The 13,078-nt window shown below is 50.0% G+C and overlaps 2 protein-coding genes across 2 annotated transcripts; one reads left to right on the top strand and one right to left on the bottom strand.

The window, feature by feature from the left end:
* Positions 1 to 869: 869 nt before the first annotated feature.
* zgc:77262 (uncharacterized protein LOC402952 homolog) lies at positions 870 to 2,212 on the bottom strand. Its single transcript, XM_067975793.1, has one exon. The coding sequence runs from the start codon at positions 2,115 to 2,117 to the stop codon at positions 1,350 to 1,352; it is 768 nt and encodes a 255-aa protein (XP_067831894.1). The 5' UTR covers positions 2,118 to 2,212; the 3' UTR covers positions 870 to 1,349.
* Positions 2,213 to 9,830: 7,618 nt separating this feature from the next.
* LOC137306492 (RNA-binding protein 4-like) lies at positions 9,831 to 12,261 on the top strand. The gene has a single exon (XM_067975752.1). It carries the CDS (start codon positions 9,911 to 9,913, stop codon positions 10,670 to 10,672), a length of 762 nt encoding a protein of 253 aa, XP_067831853.1. The 5' UTR covers positions 9,831 to 9,910; the 3' UTR covers positions 10,673 to 12,261.
* The last annotated feature ends 817 nt before the right edge of the window (positions 12,262 to 13,078 follow it).

Here is a 13,078-nt window from a genome sequence, read left to right as displayed (position 1 = left end):
GGGGACGCGGAGAAAGGGGGGAGACTGGAGGGGGGGGGAGACTGGAGGGGATGCGAAGAAAGGGGGGGGGGGGAGACTGGAGGGGACGCGGAGAAAGGGGGGGGAGACTGGAGGGGGGGGGGGGGGGGGAGACTGGAGGGGATGCGAAGAAAGGGGGGAGACTGGAGGGGACGCGGAGAAAGGGGGGGGAGATGCGGAGAAAGGGGGGGGGAGACTGGAGGGGATGGGGAGAAAGGGGGGGGAGACTGGAGGGGATGGGGAGAAAGGGGGGGGAGATGCGGAGAAAGGTGGGGGAGACTGGAGGGGACGGGGAGAAAGGGGGGAAGAGAGTGGAGGGGACGGGGAGAAAGGGGGGAAGAGAGTGGAGGGGACGGGGAGAAAGGGGGGAAGAGAGTGGAGGGGACGGGGAGAAAGGGGGGAAGAGAGTGGAGGGGACGCGGAGAAAGGGGGGGGGGGGGAGACTGGAGGGGACGCGGAGAAAGGGGGGGGGGAGAGACTGGAGGGGACGCGGAGAAAGGGGGGGGGGGGGAGACTGGAGGGGACGCGGAGAAAGGGGGGGGGGGGAGAGACTGGAGGGGACGCGGAGAAAGGGGGGGGGGGGGGAGACTGGAGGGGACGCGGAGAAAGGGGGGGGGGGGGGGAGAGACTGGAGGGGACGCGGAGAAAGGGGGGGGGAGACTGGAGGGGACGCGGAGAAAGGGGGGGGGAGACTGGAGGGGACGCGGAGAAAGGGGGGGGGGGAAGAGACTGGAGGGGATGCGGAGAAAGGGTGGGGGGAGACTGGAGGGGACGCGGAGAAAGGGTGGGGGGGGGGGGGAGACTGGAGGGGATGCGGAGAAAGGGGGGGGGAGACTGGAGGGGATGCGGAGAAAGGGGGGGGGGGGGAGACTGGAGGGGATGCGGAGAAAGGGGGGGGGGGGAGACTGGAGGGGATGCGGAGAAAGGGGGTGGGAGACTGGAGGGGATGCGGAGAAAGGGGGGGGAAGACTGGAGGGGATGCGGAGAAAGGGGGGGGAAGACTGGAGGGGATGCGGAGAAAGGGGGGGGAAGACTGGAGGGGATGCGGAGAAAGGGGGGGGAAGACTGGAGGGGATGCGGAGAAAGGGGGGGGAAGAGAGTGGAGGGGATGGGGAGAAAGGGGGGAAGAGAGTGGAGGGGATGGGGAGAAAGGGGGGAAGAGAGTGGAGGGGATGGGGAGAAAGGGGGGAAGAGAGTGGAGGGGATGGGGAGAAGGGGGTGGGGGGAGAGTGGAGGGGATGGGGAGAAGGGGGGGGGAAGAGTGGAGGGGATGGGGAGAAAGGGGGGGACGAATTAAGGAAGGGGTTGCTCGCAGCCTACCGCCCCCGCCCTCAATACCCGCGTCCTCTCCCCCCGCACCCGTTGCTGAATGGATCGCGGGCGGGAGGGCCGTGCGGGTAAGGCGGCGGCAGCGAGCGCCGGTAACACGAAGGGGGAGGAGGCGGCGGCAGAGGGGGAGGTGGTGGAGGCGGAGGAGGGGGCGGCAGCAGCAGCCGACGGCCGTACGGGTCGTACCGGTAGCAGCGGGCGGCGAAGGGGTGAGGAGGAGGAGGAGGGAGGGGCAGGCGGTGGCGGGAGGAGGGGTGGAGGAAGGGGGGCGGCGGGAGCGGAGGAGGCGGCGGCGGGGGCGGCGGCGGCAGGCCCCGCACCGGGTTGGATTTGGAGAGCTGCACGTAGATCTTCTGGCCCTCCAGCTCGGTGCCGCTGAGGCCGCGGATGGCCTCCAGGGCCTGGCGCTCCTTCTCCATGTGCACGAAGGCGTAGTTCTTGACGATGTCGCACTCGACCACCCGGCCGAAGCGCTCGAACAGCCGCTGCAGGCCGCGGGTGGTCGCCGCCTCCGCCACGTTGCCCACGTAGACCTTGGTGGCGTTGCGCAGCTTGGCGACGGCCAGCTCGACGGTGAGGGGCGAGCCGTGCACCGGCCGGCGGTGCAGCTCGCCGATGGCGCGCTTGGCCTCCGCCTCCTTCTCCATGTGCACGAAGGCGTAGTTGTTCAGCACGTCGCACTCGTTGACCAGGCCGTACTTCTCGAACAGGCCGCGGAGCTCGCCGGAGTGGCAGGAGCCCGACAGGTTGCCCACAAAGATCTTCACCATTTTCTTTTCTTTTATGGGGGGGGGGGGGGGGTTAAAAAATCCGGACTCCCCCTTTTTTATTCCCCCTTCAAATGTTTTTTTTTTCCCCCTTCAACCGCCACAGAGCCCCACCTCCATCCCCGCTGGCGATAGCGCCAGACTGAGAGCTCGCTGCAAAATGGCCGCTTTATATACCAGCGTCCCCCTGACGTCACGGCGGCCCGCCCGTTGGCATGGAAACGCAACGGTATTTTTTTAACCAAAAAAGAAAATCATCGGTATTTTTTAATCTGTCCCCTCACAAAGTGAAAGGTTCGCCGGGGTGAGTGAAATTATGCTGGGGTTAAATCAAATTCTGTCGACTGTTTTAGTTCGTCCTGTCGTGACGTCACCCGTCTTCAGCCGCCAGAGGCGAAAAAAAAGTTCTTTTTTTTTTCTTTTCCGTTTTTCTTCAATTTTACTAATTCCGTAGTTTCATTCCAGAATGATTAGAGATAAAGTTCTGCGAAAGGTCATTTTTCTGTGCTGAGAACCGTGTCTCCATGTAGTTGCCCCAGCAACCGCCAGTCAACAGTGGCAAAGAAGAAGCACAAATTCCCACAGATGTTGGGAATCTGGAATAAAAACAGCTGGACGGGCCGCATCTGTGCGAAGAACACAAGTGGACGTTTCAGGTATGGACCCTCCCACAGAACTGGAAGATAGGGCTACGGGGAAATGGGACTAACTGGATTGCTCTTACAAAGAGCCAGCACAGGCTCGATGGGCCCAATGGCCTCTTTCTGTGCTGCAACCGTTCTATGATTAGAGATGGACAACACTTAAAAAGCAACACAACAAGGGAAAGGGGTGAACACAATGACGAGCATCAACAACTTGAATTGATATAGCGCCTTTAACAAAGCAAAATATCCCAAGGCGCTTCACAGAGACGTAACCAGATAAAAGAAGGGGATATTAGGGAGATAGATCTATAGATAGGGATGGATAGTTAAGGAGAAATGGATAAATAGAGATTGATAGGGAGATGCAAAGGTCAGGAGAGATGGATAAGGAGAGAGATGCATAGATAGGAAGAGATGGATAATAAGAATATAAGAAATAGGAGCCACATGGCCCCATGGTCCCTCGAGCCTGCTCCGCCATTCAATCAGAACATGGCTGATCTTCAACATCAACTCCAGTTTCCCGACCGATCCCCATAGCCCTTGATTCCCCTAAAATCTACCGATCTCAGCCTTGAATATACTCAACGACTCAGCATCCACAGCCCTCGTGGGTAGAGAATTCCAAAGATTCACAACCCTCTGCGTGAAGAAATTCCTCCTCCTCTCAGTCTTAAATGGCCGACCCCTTATCCTGCGACTGTGCCCTCTAGTTCTAGACTCTCCAGCCAGGGGAAACGACCTCTCAGCATCAGAGAGAGATAGATGGATAAAATGTATGGAGATGGATAGATGTTTATAGAATTTTTCAGGTGGATATAGATAGAGTTGGATGGATAGATTGGTGGAGATGGATAGAGACCAATAGTGATGGATAAAGATGGATAGATGAATGAATGTATAGATTGATAGAGATGGGTGAATAGAGATAGAAAGATAAATAGATATGGATGGGTACAGATTGATAAAGAAAAATAGATAGATAGAGGTGGATGTATAGAGATGACTGGATGGATGGATGGATTGACAGAGACGGGTGGATTGACAGAGATGGTAGATAGATGGAGATGGATGGATGGAGTGGGCAGCTGGATGCAGCCACTTTGGGATTTGTTTTGAACAAAGGCTGGCATGTGTACTGCTGCTGTTGACAGGTAGTTGCCAGGGACAACTACTTGCAGAACTTCTGTAAGAATTGTTCGAACATGGGAATCTCAGATCACAGAACTGTATTTACAAAGTACCCAACAAAACTACACAGAGGAAAAAAAAACATTTCTCAAGGGAAAACGGAATATAAAGACAAATAACGCTCAGCCCCCGGGGCTGGAGAGTTCTTACAGCATCACATCCATTATCCATCTTTATCCATTTAAAATAACTCCATAATTTAGTTTGATCTTGTTTAGTTTTATATTAATACCAATCAAAATTTTGAATTAATGGTAGAACAAGGCTTTTTTAAAAATCAGAAAATGCTGGAAATACTCAGCAAGTCAGGCAGCATCTGTAGCGGTCGAAATAAGGTTAATGTTTCAAGTTGATGATCTTTCGTCAGAACTGGAAGAAATGAAAGATTTATCAGTTTATAAGCTAGTACAGAGCCAGGGGAAATGGGGGAAAGGAAGGGGAGCAGAGGAAAGAACTAAAGGGAAGGTCTGTGATCGGGTGGAGGGCAGGAGTGATTAAATGACAAAAGGGATGATGGTGCGAGGCTAGGAGGGTGGTAATGGGACAGGTTAAGAAACAAAAGATGGGTCTAAAATGGCAACAGCAGAACCATTACCAGCACCTGCGGTCCGAAAAAATGGGAGCGGTGGTTATGATCTGACAGCAGGTACTGGTAATGGTTCTACTGTTGCCATTTCCGGGTGGCAGGCAGTGACTCGTGGGGTACCGCAGGGATCAGTGCTTGGGCCCCAGCTATTCACAATATATATCAATGATTTGGATGAGGGAACCAAATGTAACATTTCCAAGTTTGCAGACGACACAAAGCTGGGGTGGAATGTGAGCTGTGAGGAGGATGCAAAGAGGCTCCAATGTGATTTAGACAAATTGGGTGAGTGGGCAAGAACATGGCAGATTCAGTATAACGTGGATAAATGTGAGGTTATCCACTTTGGTTGTAAAAACAGAAAGGCAGATTATTATCTGAATGATGTGGAGATGCCGGTGATGGACTGGGGTTGACAAATGTAAAGAATCTTACAACACCAGGTTATAGTCCAACAATTTTATTTGAAAATCACAAGACTTCCACACCCACTCACCTGACGAAGGAGGTAATCTCCGAAAGCTTGTGATTTTCAAATAAAATTGTTGGACTATAACCTGGTGTTGTAAGATTCTTTACAATTATCTGAATGGTGATAGATTGGGAAAAGGGGAGGTGCAACGAGACCTGGGTGTCCTTGTACACCAGTCGCTGAATGCGAACATTCAGGTGCAGCAAGCAGTTAGGAAGGCCAATGGTATGTTGGCCTTCATTGAAAGAGGATTTGAGTACAGGAGCAGGGATGTCTTACTGCAGTTATACAGAGCCTTGGTGAGACCACACCTGGAGTATTGTGTGCAGTTTTGGTCTCCTTATCTGAGGAAGGATGTCCTTGCCATGGAGGGAGCGCAACAAAGGTTTATCAGACTGATTCCTGGGATGGCAGGACTGACGTATTGGGAGATTGCGTCGACTAGGCCTATATTCACTCGAGTTTAGAAGAATGAGAGGTGATCTCATCGAAACATATAAAATTCTAACAGGACTAGACAGACTAGATGCAGGGAGGATATTTCCCCTGGCTGGGGGGGTCCAGAAACAGGGGTCACAGTCTCAAGATATGGGGTAGGACATTTAGGACTGAGATGAGGAGAAATTTCTTCACTCAGAGGGTGGTGAACCTGTGGAATTCTCTACCACAGAAGGCAGTGGAGGCCAAGTCATTATATGTATTCAAGAAGGAGGTAGATATATTTCTTAATGCTAAAGGGGTCAAGGGATATGGGGAAAAAGTGGGAACAGAGTATTGAGTTAGATGATCAGTCATGATCATTTTGAATGGCAGAACAGGCCCAAAGGGCCGAATGGCCTACTCATGCTCCTATTTTCTATGTTTTGTTGTTTATTTACAGCTCCTCTAGACCCATCTTTTGTTTCTTTACTTGTCCCATTACCACCCTCCTAGCCTCGCACATCATCCCCTTTGTCATTTAATCACTCCTGTGGAAAACTATAAGTTTTGCCTGACTAAATTGACTTTCTAATACACTTAAACCATAAAGCTGACCATATTAATGTAGAAATACTGAACCATAAAAGAAGCAAAGCATGATGGAATAAGTTGACCATGTTAGCTGACCAGCTGAATACAATAGAACGCTTATGTTCGGTTCCCAGCAAAGACACACAGAAGAGCTATTGTCTGCTTATGAGATAACTGTCTGACTAGCAGAAATGAATGACCATATAGCCTTGAGACTGAGTACAAAACTGATAATAAAGACACTTTCCTAGGGGAAAGCCACTTTCCCCAGACATTGTCTCGCGATGTTGAACAGGCATGGGAACCAAAAGGGTGGGATCCCTAATTTTGATTGACGAACCACTTGAACCAATGAGAGTGTACATGTACGCCCATATTCTATGATGGACAGACATTACTAATTGAACTGTATAAAAGTTAACCATTTCATCTGCTCAGCGAAGAGGTGGTTCCAACCATTGCTTGGACACAGCTTCCAACTTGTACAAGTTTCTTAATAAATTCTTACTTGTCTGAATTAAGTGTTTGGAGTTAATGCATTGTGTATAATAGGTAATTAAGTTTTCGACACTCCTGCCCTTCACCCTATTACACACCTTCCCTTTTGTTCTTTCCTCCGCTCCCCTTCCTTCCCCCCCCCCCTACTTCCCCTGGCTCTGTACTTGCTTAGAAACTATTAAATCTTTAACTTCTTCCAGTTCTGACATAGAAACATAGAAAATAGGAGCAGGAGTAGGCCATTCGGCCCTTCGAGCCTGCTCCGCCATTCAATATGATCATGGCTGATCCTCTATCTCAATACCATATTCCCGCTCTCTCCCCATACCCCTTGATGCCTTTTGTGTTTAGAAATCTATTCAGCTCCTTCTTAAATATATTCAGTGACTTGGCCTCCACAGCCTTCTGCGGTAGAGAATTCCACAGGTTCACCACCCTCTGAGTGAAGAAATTTCACCTCATCTCAGTCCTATATGTCCTACCCCGTATCCTGAGACTGTGACCCCTCGTTCTGGACCCCCCCAGCCAGGGGAAATATCCTCCCTGCATCCAGTCTGTCTCGCCCTGTCAGAATTTTATACGTTTCAACAAGATCCCCTCTCATTCTTCTTAACTCGAGTGAACACAGGCCGAGTCGACCCAATCTCTCCTCATACGACAGTCCTGCCATCCCAGGAAACAGTCTAGTGAACCTTCGCTGCACTCCCTCTACGGTAAGTATATCCTTTCTTAGGTAAATGTAAGGAATCTTACAACACCAGGTTATAGTCCAACTGTTTTATTTGAAAATCACAAGCTTTCGGAGGCTTTCTCCTTCGTCAGGTGAGTGTCCCACACTCACCTGACGAAGGAGAAAGCCTCCGAAAGCTTGTGATTTTCAAATAAAACAGTTGGACTATAACCTGGTGTTGTAAGATTCCTTACATTTGTCAACCCCAGAACATCACCGGCATCTCCACATCATGGCTACTTTCTTAGGTAAGGAGACCAAAACTGCACACAATACTCCAGGTGTGGTCTCACCAAGGCCCTGTATAACTGCAGTAAGACATCCTTGCTCCTGTACTCAAATCCTCCTGCAATGAAGGCCAACATACCATTTGCCTTCCTAACTGTTTGCTGCACCTACATGTTTGCTTTCAGTGATTGATGTACAAGGACACCCAGGTCCCTTTGTACATCAACATTTCCCAATCTATCACCATTTAAATAATACCCTGCCTTTCTGTTTTTCCTTCCGAAGTGAACTACTTCACATTTATCCACATTATACTGCATCTGCCATGTATTCGCCCACTCACTCAACTTGTCTAAATCGCCTTGAAGCCTCTTTGCATCCTCCTCACAACTCACAATCCCACCTAGTTTAGTGTCATCAGCAAATTTGGAAATATTACATTTGGTTCCCTCATCCAAATCATTGATATATATTGTGAATAGCTGGGGCCCAAGCAACAATCCCTGCGGTACCCCACTAGTCACTGCCCATCACCCCGAAAAAGACCCATTTATTCCTACTCTCTGTTTCCTGTCTGTCAACCAATTTTCAATCCATGCCAGTATATTACCACCAATCCCATGTGCTTTAATTTTGCACACTAACCTCTTATGACGAAAGGTCTTCGACTTGAAACGGTAACTCTGTTTCTTTCTCCACAGATGCTGCTTGACTCGCTGAGTATTTCCAACATTTCCTGTTTTTATTTCAGATTTCCTGCGTCTGCAATATTTTGCTTTTCATAGAATCGTAGAATGGTTACAGCACAGAAGAAAGCCATTTGGCCCATCGAGCCCATGCCAGCTCTTTGTAAGAGCAATCCAGTTAGCTCTTTCCCTGTATCCCTGCAAATTTTTTCCCTTCAAGTATTTATCCAATTCCCTTTTGAAAGCCATGATTGAATCTGCTTCCACCACTTTTTCAGACAGTGCATTCCAGATCATAACTGCTCACTGCGTAAAAAAAGTTTTTCCTCATGTCGCCTTTGGTTCTTTTGCCAATCACCTTAAATCTGCGTCCTCTAGTTCTCGACCTTTCCGTCATTGAGAACACTTTCTCTTTATTTACTTTATCTAAACGCTTGATGATTTTCAACACCTCTATTAAATCTCCCCTTAACCTTCTCTGCTCTGAGGAGAACAACCCCAGCTCCTCCAGTCTTTCCACGTAGCTTAGGTCCCTCATCCCTGGAACCATTCTAGTAAACCTTTTCTGCACCTTCTCCAAGGCCTTCACATCCTTCCTAAAGTGCGGTGGCCAGAATTGGACACAGTGCTCTTGTTCTGAAAAAAAAAATTATTCGTTCTGGGATGTTAAAGGCGCTATCTAAATGCAAGTTGTCGGGTTTTTTTTCCCCTTCTACCTGTTGGTAACTTGCGAAGTATTTTTATATATAAAGGTGAGGGGCAAGTTGTTGTTGGCCCGTGTGCCATTGGAGTGGAGAGTGTTGCACGGAGCAGTCGCAACCAATAGGCGGTTACGCCACTTCACGGACTCCCAGGCCGTTTGCAATTTCTGCGGCCTGGACGAGTCCGTGTTTCATTTATTCATAGGGTGTGGGAGGCTGCAGTCCCTGTTTGACTATTTAAGGGAGCTGCTCCTCAGGTTCTGGCTGCACTTCAGTCCCACGCTCCTGATCTTTGGCCACCCGGTCAGGAGGGGGGGCGGGCAGGTCGGTGGACGTCCTCGTGGGCCTGCTCCTGAGCCTGTCTAAGGTGGCTATCCACAGGTCCAGGTTAGACGCGGCCCGCGGGGGGCGGTCGCTGCGACTGTCTGCCTCTCTTCCGCGGAATTCTCCGCGCCCGGGTGGCCCTGGAGAGGGAGCGCGCGGTGTCTGCCGGTTCGCTCGAGACTTTCCGCGACCGGTGGGCACCGCAGGGGCTGGAGTGCATCCTGGACCAAGATAATAAAATTATAATTTGACGCTTATTTTGGGTTTTAAAAAAATAGGGAAAAAAAGGGGGAAAAAAAGAGGGGAAAAAAAGAATAAAGGAGAAAAAAGAAGAGGGAAAAAAGAAAAAATAGGGAAAAAAAAAGAAGAGGAAAAAAATAGGAAATAAAGGAGAAACAAAGAGGAAAGAAAGAAAAATAAAATTATTATTTGACACATATCTTGGGGTTATTGGTTTCCTGCACATGAACACACCCTCACAATAAAGAAAAAACTAGACGAATCTAACTTATAAAAGAAGGCCCTAAACACACAAAAGAAAAGTTGTTGGCGGGGGGAGCGTTGCCAAGGCGACGCGCTGGCGTCGTGACGTAGCGGGGCGGCCCCGCGTATATATATATATAGGCGGCCATTTTCCCAGGAGCAGTCAGTCCGGCGCTGTCTCTCGGGGTGAGAGGACGCCAAGCAACAAAGCGCTCGCTCGCCCGCCCAAAAAGCGGAGAATGGTGAAGATCTTCGTGGGCAACCTGTCGCGCTACTGCAGCCCCGCCGAGCTGCGGGGCATGTTCGAGAAGTACGGCGAGGTGAGCGAGTGCGAGGTGGTGCGCAACTACGCCTTCGTGCACATGGAGAAGCTGAGCCAGGCGACGCGCGCCATCAAGGCGCTGCACCGGGCCAACGTGCGGGGCGCGCACATCACGGTGGGCGTGGCCAACTCGCGCACGCGCAACACCACCAAGGTCTTCGTCGGCAACCTGGCCGAGCCGGTGACGGGCGCCGCCGTCAAGCAGCTGTTCCAGCGGTTCGGCCGGGTGGTGGACCTGGACGTGGCCCGCACCTTCGCCTTCGTCTACATGGAGCAGGAGCGGCAGGCGCTGGCCGCCATCCAGGCGCTGGACGGCTCCCCGCTGCAGGGCCAGAACATGTTCGTCCAGCTCTCCCGCTCCAACCCGGGCCGCGAGGCCTGGGGCCCCGACCCGGCCGCCCACCCCCACCTCCACCCCCACCCCCACCACCACTTCTTCCCGCCGCCGCCGTCGCCGTTCTACAACCCCGCCGCGGTGGGTTACTACGGCCGCCTGGGCTACGATCCGTACCGCCAGCAGCTGACCCGGGGCCGCCCGTTGGCCGCCCCGCCTCCGCCTCCGCCTCCCCCCCGGATCTACCAGGATCGCCGCCCCGTGGGCATGATGAGGCCGATGCAGCCGCAGTACTTTCGGACCCCTTACGTCAACGGCTACGGGGCGAGGGCCCGCGGCTACTAGAAGGAACCGGCGCCTGCGACCAGGCCGGGGGTGGGGGGGGGGAAGACAGCTACCTGTTGGGGTTTTTTTTTTATATTGTTTGTTTCAAGCCAGAAGAAGGAATGGCCAGCTCACGCAATCCGTTGCACAGGAACCGACTGCACCGAACCCAGCAGCACGGGGATTTTTTCCCCCTCCTCCTCCTCCCTTTAGCTCTTGGCAAGCACAGCCTGCACCGAGATTCAACCGACGGGATAAGCCTCACATGAGAGCCCGCACACTGGCCGCTGCAACACTGCATGAGAAGGGAACGACCCACCGACAGAGAGAAATCCTGGGAGGCAGGCAGGCAGTCAGTCGTTTGCAGGGCATTCCCATTGTAGTCAGTGCTCCAACGTTTTAACCTTCCCTAGGAAACTGCAGTCCCTCCCTTCTTTCTCTCTTCTCTCCTCCAACCCCCCCCCATTCTGCCGAATACAGATCCCCTCCCCGTTTTTAACTAGGGCGAAACAGATGACAAGTTCTATTTAATCGATAGAAAGTAGCTAGGAGTTAGTAATACAAAAATGTCAGCCGAGTAAAGTAGCTGATCGGACTGATCGGGGAAAGAAGTATTAAAACATCAAGTTGAGAACGGCTGCCGGATTTGATTTAACATTAAAAGGACGACCAGTCTGATCCTTTTTAGATGTCGAGCCACTTTTTCTATTGGGGAGCCTCTAACTGTGATTTTGTTGACTTGCATTCTCTGGAGAGGGCTGGAAATGGGACTCATTCAAGTTTCTGCTGTTAATGGGGGAGCCTTTACCTACAATTTGTTAACTCCATAGCTTAATGCATTGTTTTCTGGGGGGAGGTGGGGGGGAATGCTGGAAACGGGACTTGAGTTCTTGTTGTAATAGGGAGGTCTATAATTGCATTTGTCTGTATAACTTACATTTTTTTTGGGGGGGGGGTCTGGAAATGAGATCATTCAAGATTTTGTAACGGCACCATTACAGTTTGATTTATAATTTACTGTTTGTTTACTGGGGGGGTTTCTGGAACTGGGAATTATTAATGCTCTTGTAATAGGTGAGCCTTTAACTGCAATTTGTATAATTTACTTACATTGTTTTCTGGGGGGGGATGTGGAAGCGGGGATTGTTTAAGCTCTTGTAATGGGGGTGCTTTTCACTGCAATTTGTCTGTAACTTACTACGTTGTGTTTTTTTTTCTGGGGGGGGTCGCAATGGGAATCATTCAAGCTCTTGTAATGGGGCACCTTTACAATTTGATTAAAATTTATTGGAGGGGTCTGGAAATGGGATGTATCGACACTTGTAATGAGGAGCCCCTATTGCAAATTGACTGTATAATTTACTGGTTATTTGCTTTCTCGCTGAGGTGGGGGGGGGAATGGGACACTTCGTTGACTTGATGTTTTGTATACCTTTTGGGATAGAGAATAGTATCTCTGTAAAATGTTTTTTAGGGGCGAGTTGTAATTAAGTGGTTACCTTGCTTTTGGGGTTTTTCCCGATCTTTAAGCATCGTTGTCTTTTTTCCCTTTTTAAAAACCAGGCTGCTACATGGCATTTTGTCAAACGTATAAAACAAGTGTAAAGGTTTTTGCACGTGTGTGGCTTCTTATTCGACCTGCTTCAGTGAAATCAGTCCTGGGTTATAGGAAAATACCGAGTTGGGGGCTTTGAATCTATTAAGAAATTTTGGGCTGGGTTTCACCTAATAGTGTCTGGGTTTATAGTGCCACAAGTAAATATTCTACTGAGGTGTTTAGGAGCAACTGGTTACAAATCTGGTAAGTGCATTTTCTTATTATCTGGGTTCTGATGATCTTTACAGAATGGAGAGCCACCTTAATGTCAAATAGAACTTTAAATCCACTGTCACCCAGGCAAACTTGTCTCCATGTTTGTCTAGTCTGCTAGTGAGAAATCAGCCAGCTGCCTAATAGATCAAAGATAATGAAGGTGGTAGACTCCAAAGCGGAACAGATTACATGCCAGGAGGATTTGAATATACTTGAGAATTGGACAGATGGCATTTGATGTAGGGAAAATACAAAGTACTTCACATGAGGACAAAAAAAATCCAGGCAGGTCTATTACTTAAATGGAAAGAAGATGCTGTGCATGGAAAATGAGATCTGGAGGTCCTGATAGTTTCAATTTATTGTCAATCGTAACAATGCTCAGTGGCAGTGAGTAAAGCAAATTAGATGTTGGGATGCATTAAAAGGTCAGTATTGAGCTGAAATAGTGAGGGACCCTTTAACATTTTGGGATACAGTTCATGAATGACTTGAGACATGACATGTGGTAAGTGTGCAATGTTTAGGAAGAACAGGTGACTTTGGACCTAATGGATCTCAAAACTCTGCTCCACTGGGGTTTTTCCTCACCCTGTCTGGGTCTGTTGTAGCCT

This window comes from Heptranchias perlo, chromosome 43 (genome assembly GCF_035084215.1).
Source record: "Heptranchias perlo isolate sHepPer1 chromosome 43, sHepPer1.hap1, whole genome shotgun sequence".
In the NCBI taxonomy this organism is placed as follows: domain Eukaryota; kingdom Metazoa; phylum Chordata; class Chondrichthyes; order Hexanchiformes; family Hexanchidae; genus Heptranchias; species Heptranchias perlo.
This window is presented reverse-complemented; position numbering and strand designations above follow the sequence as displayed.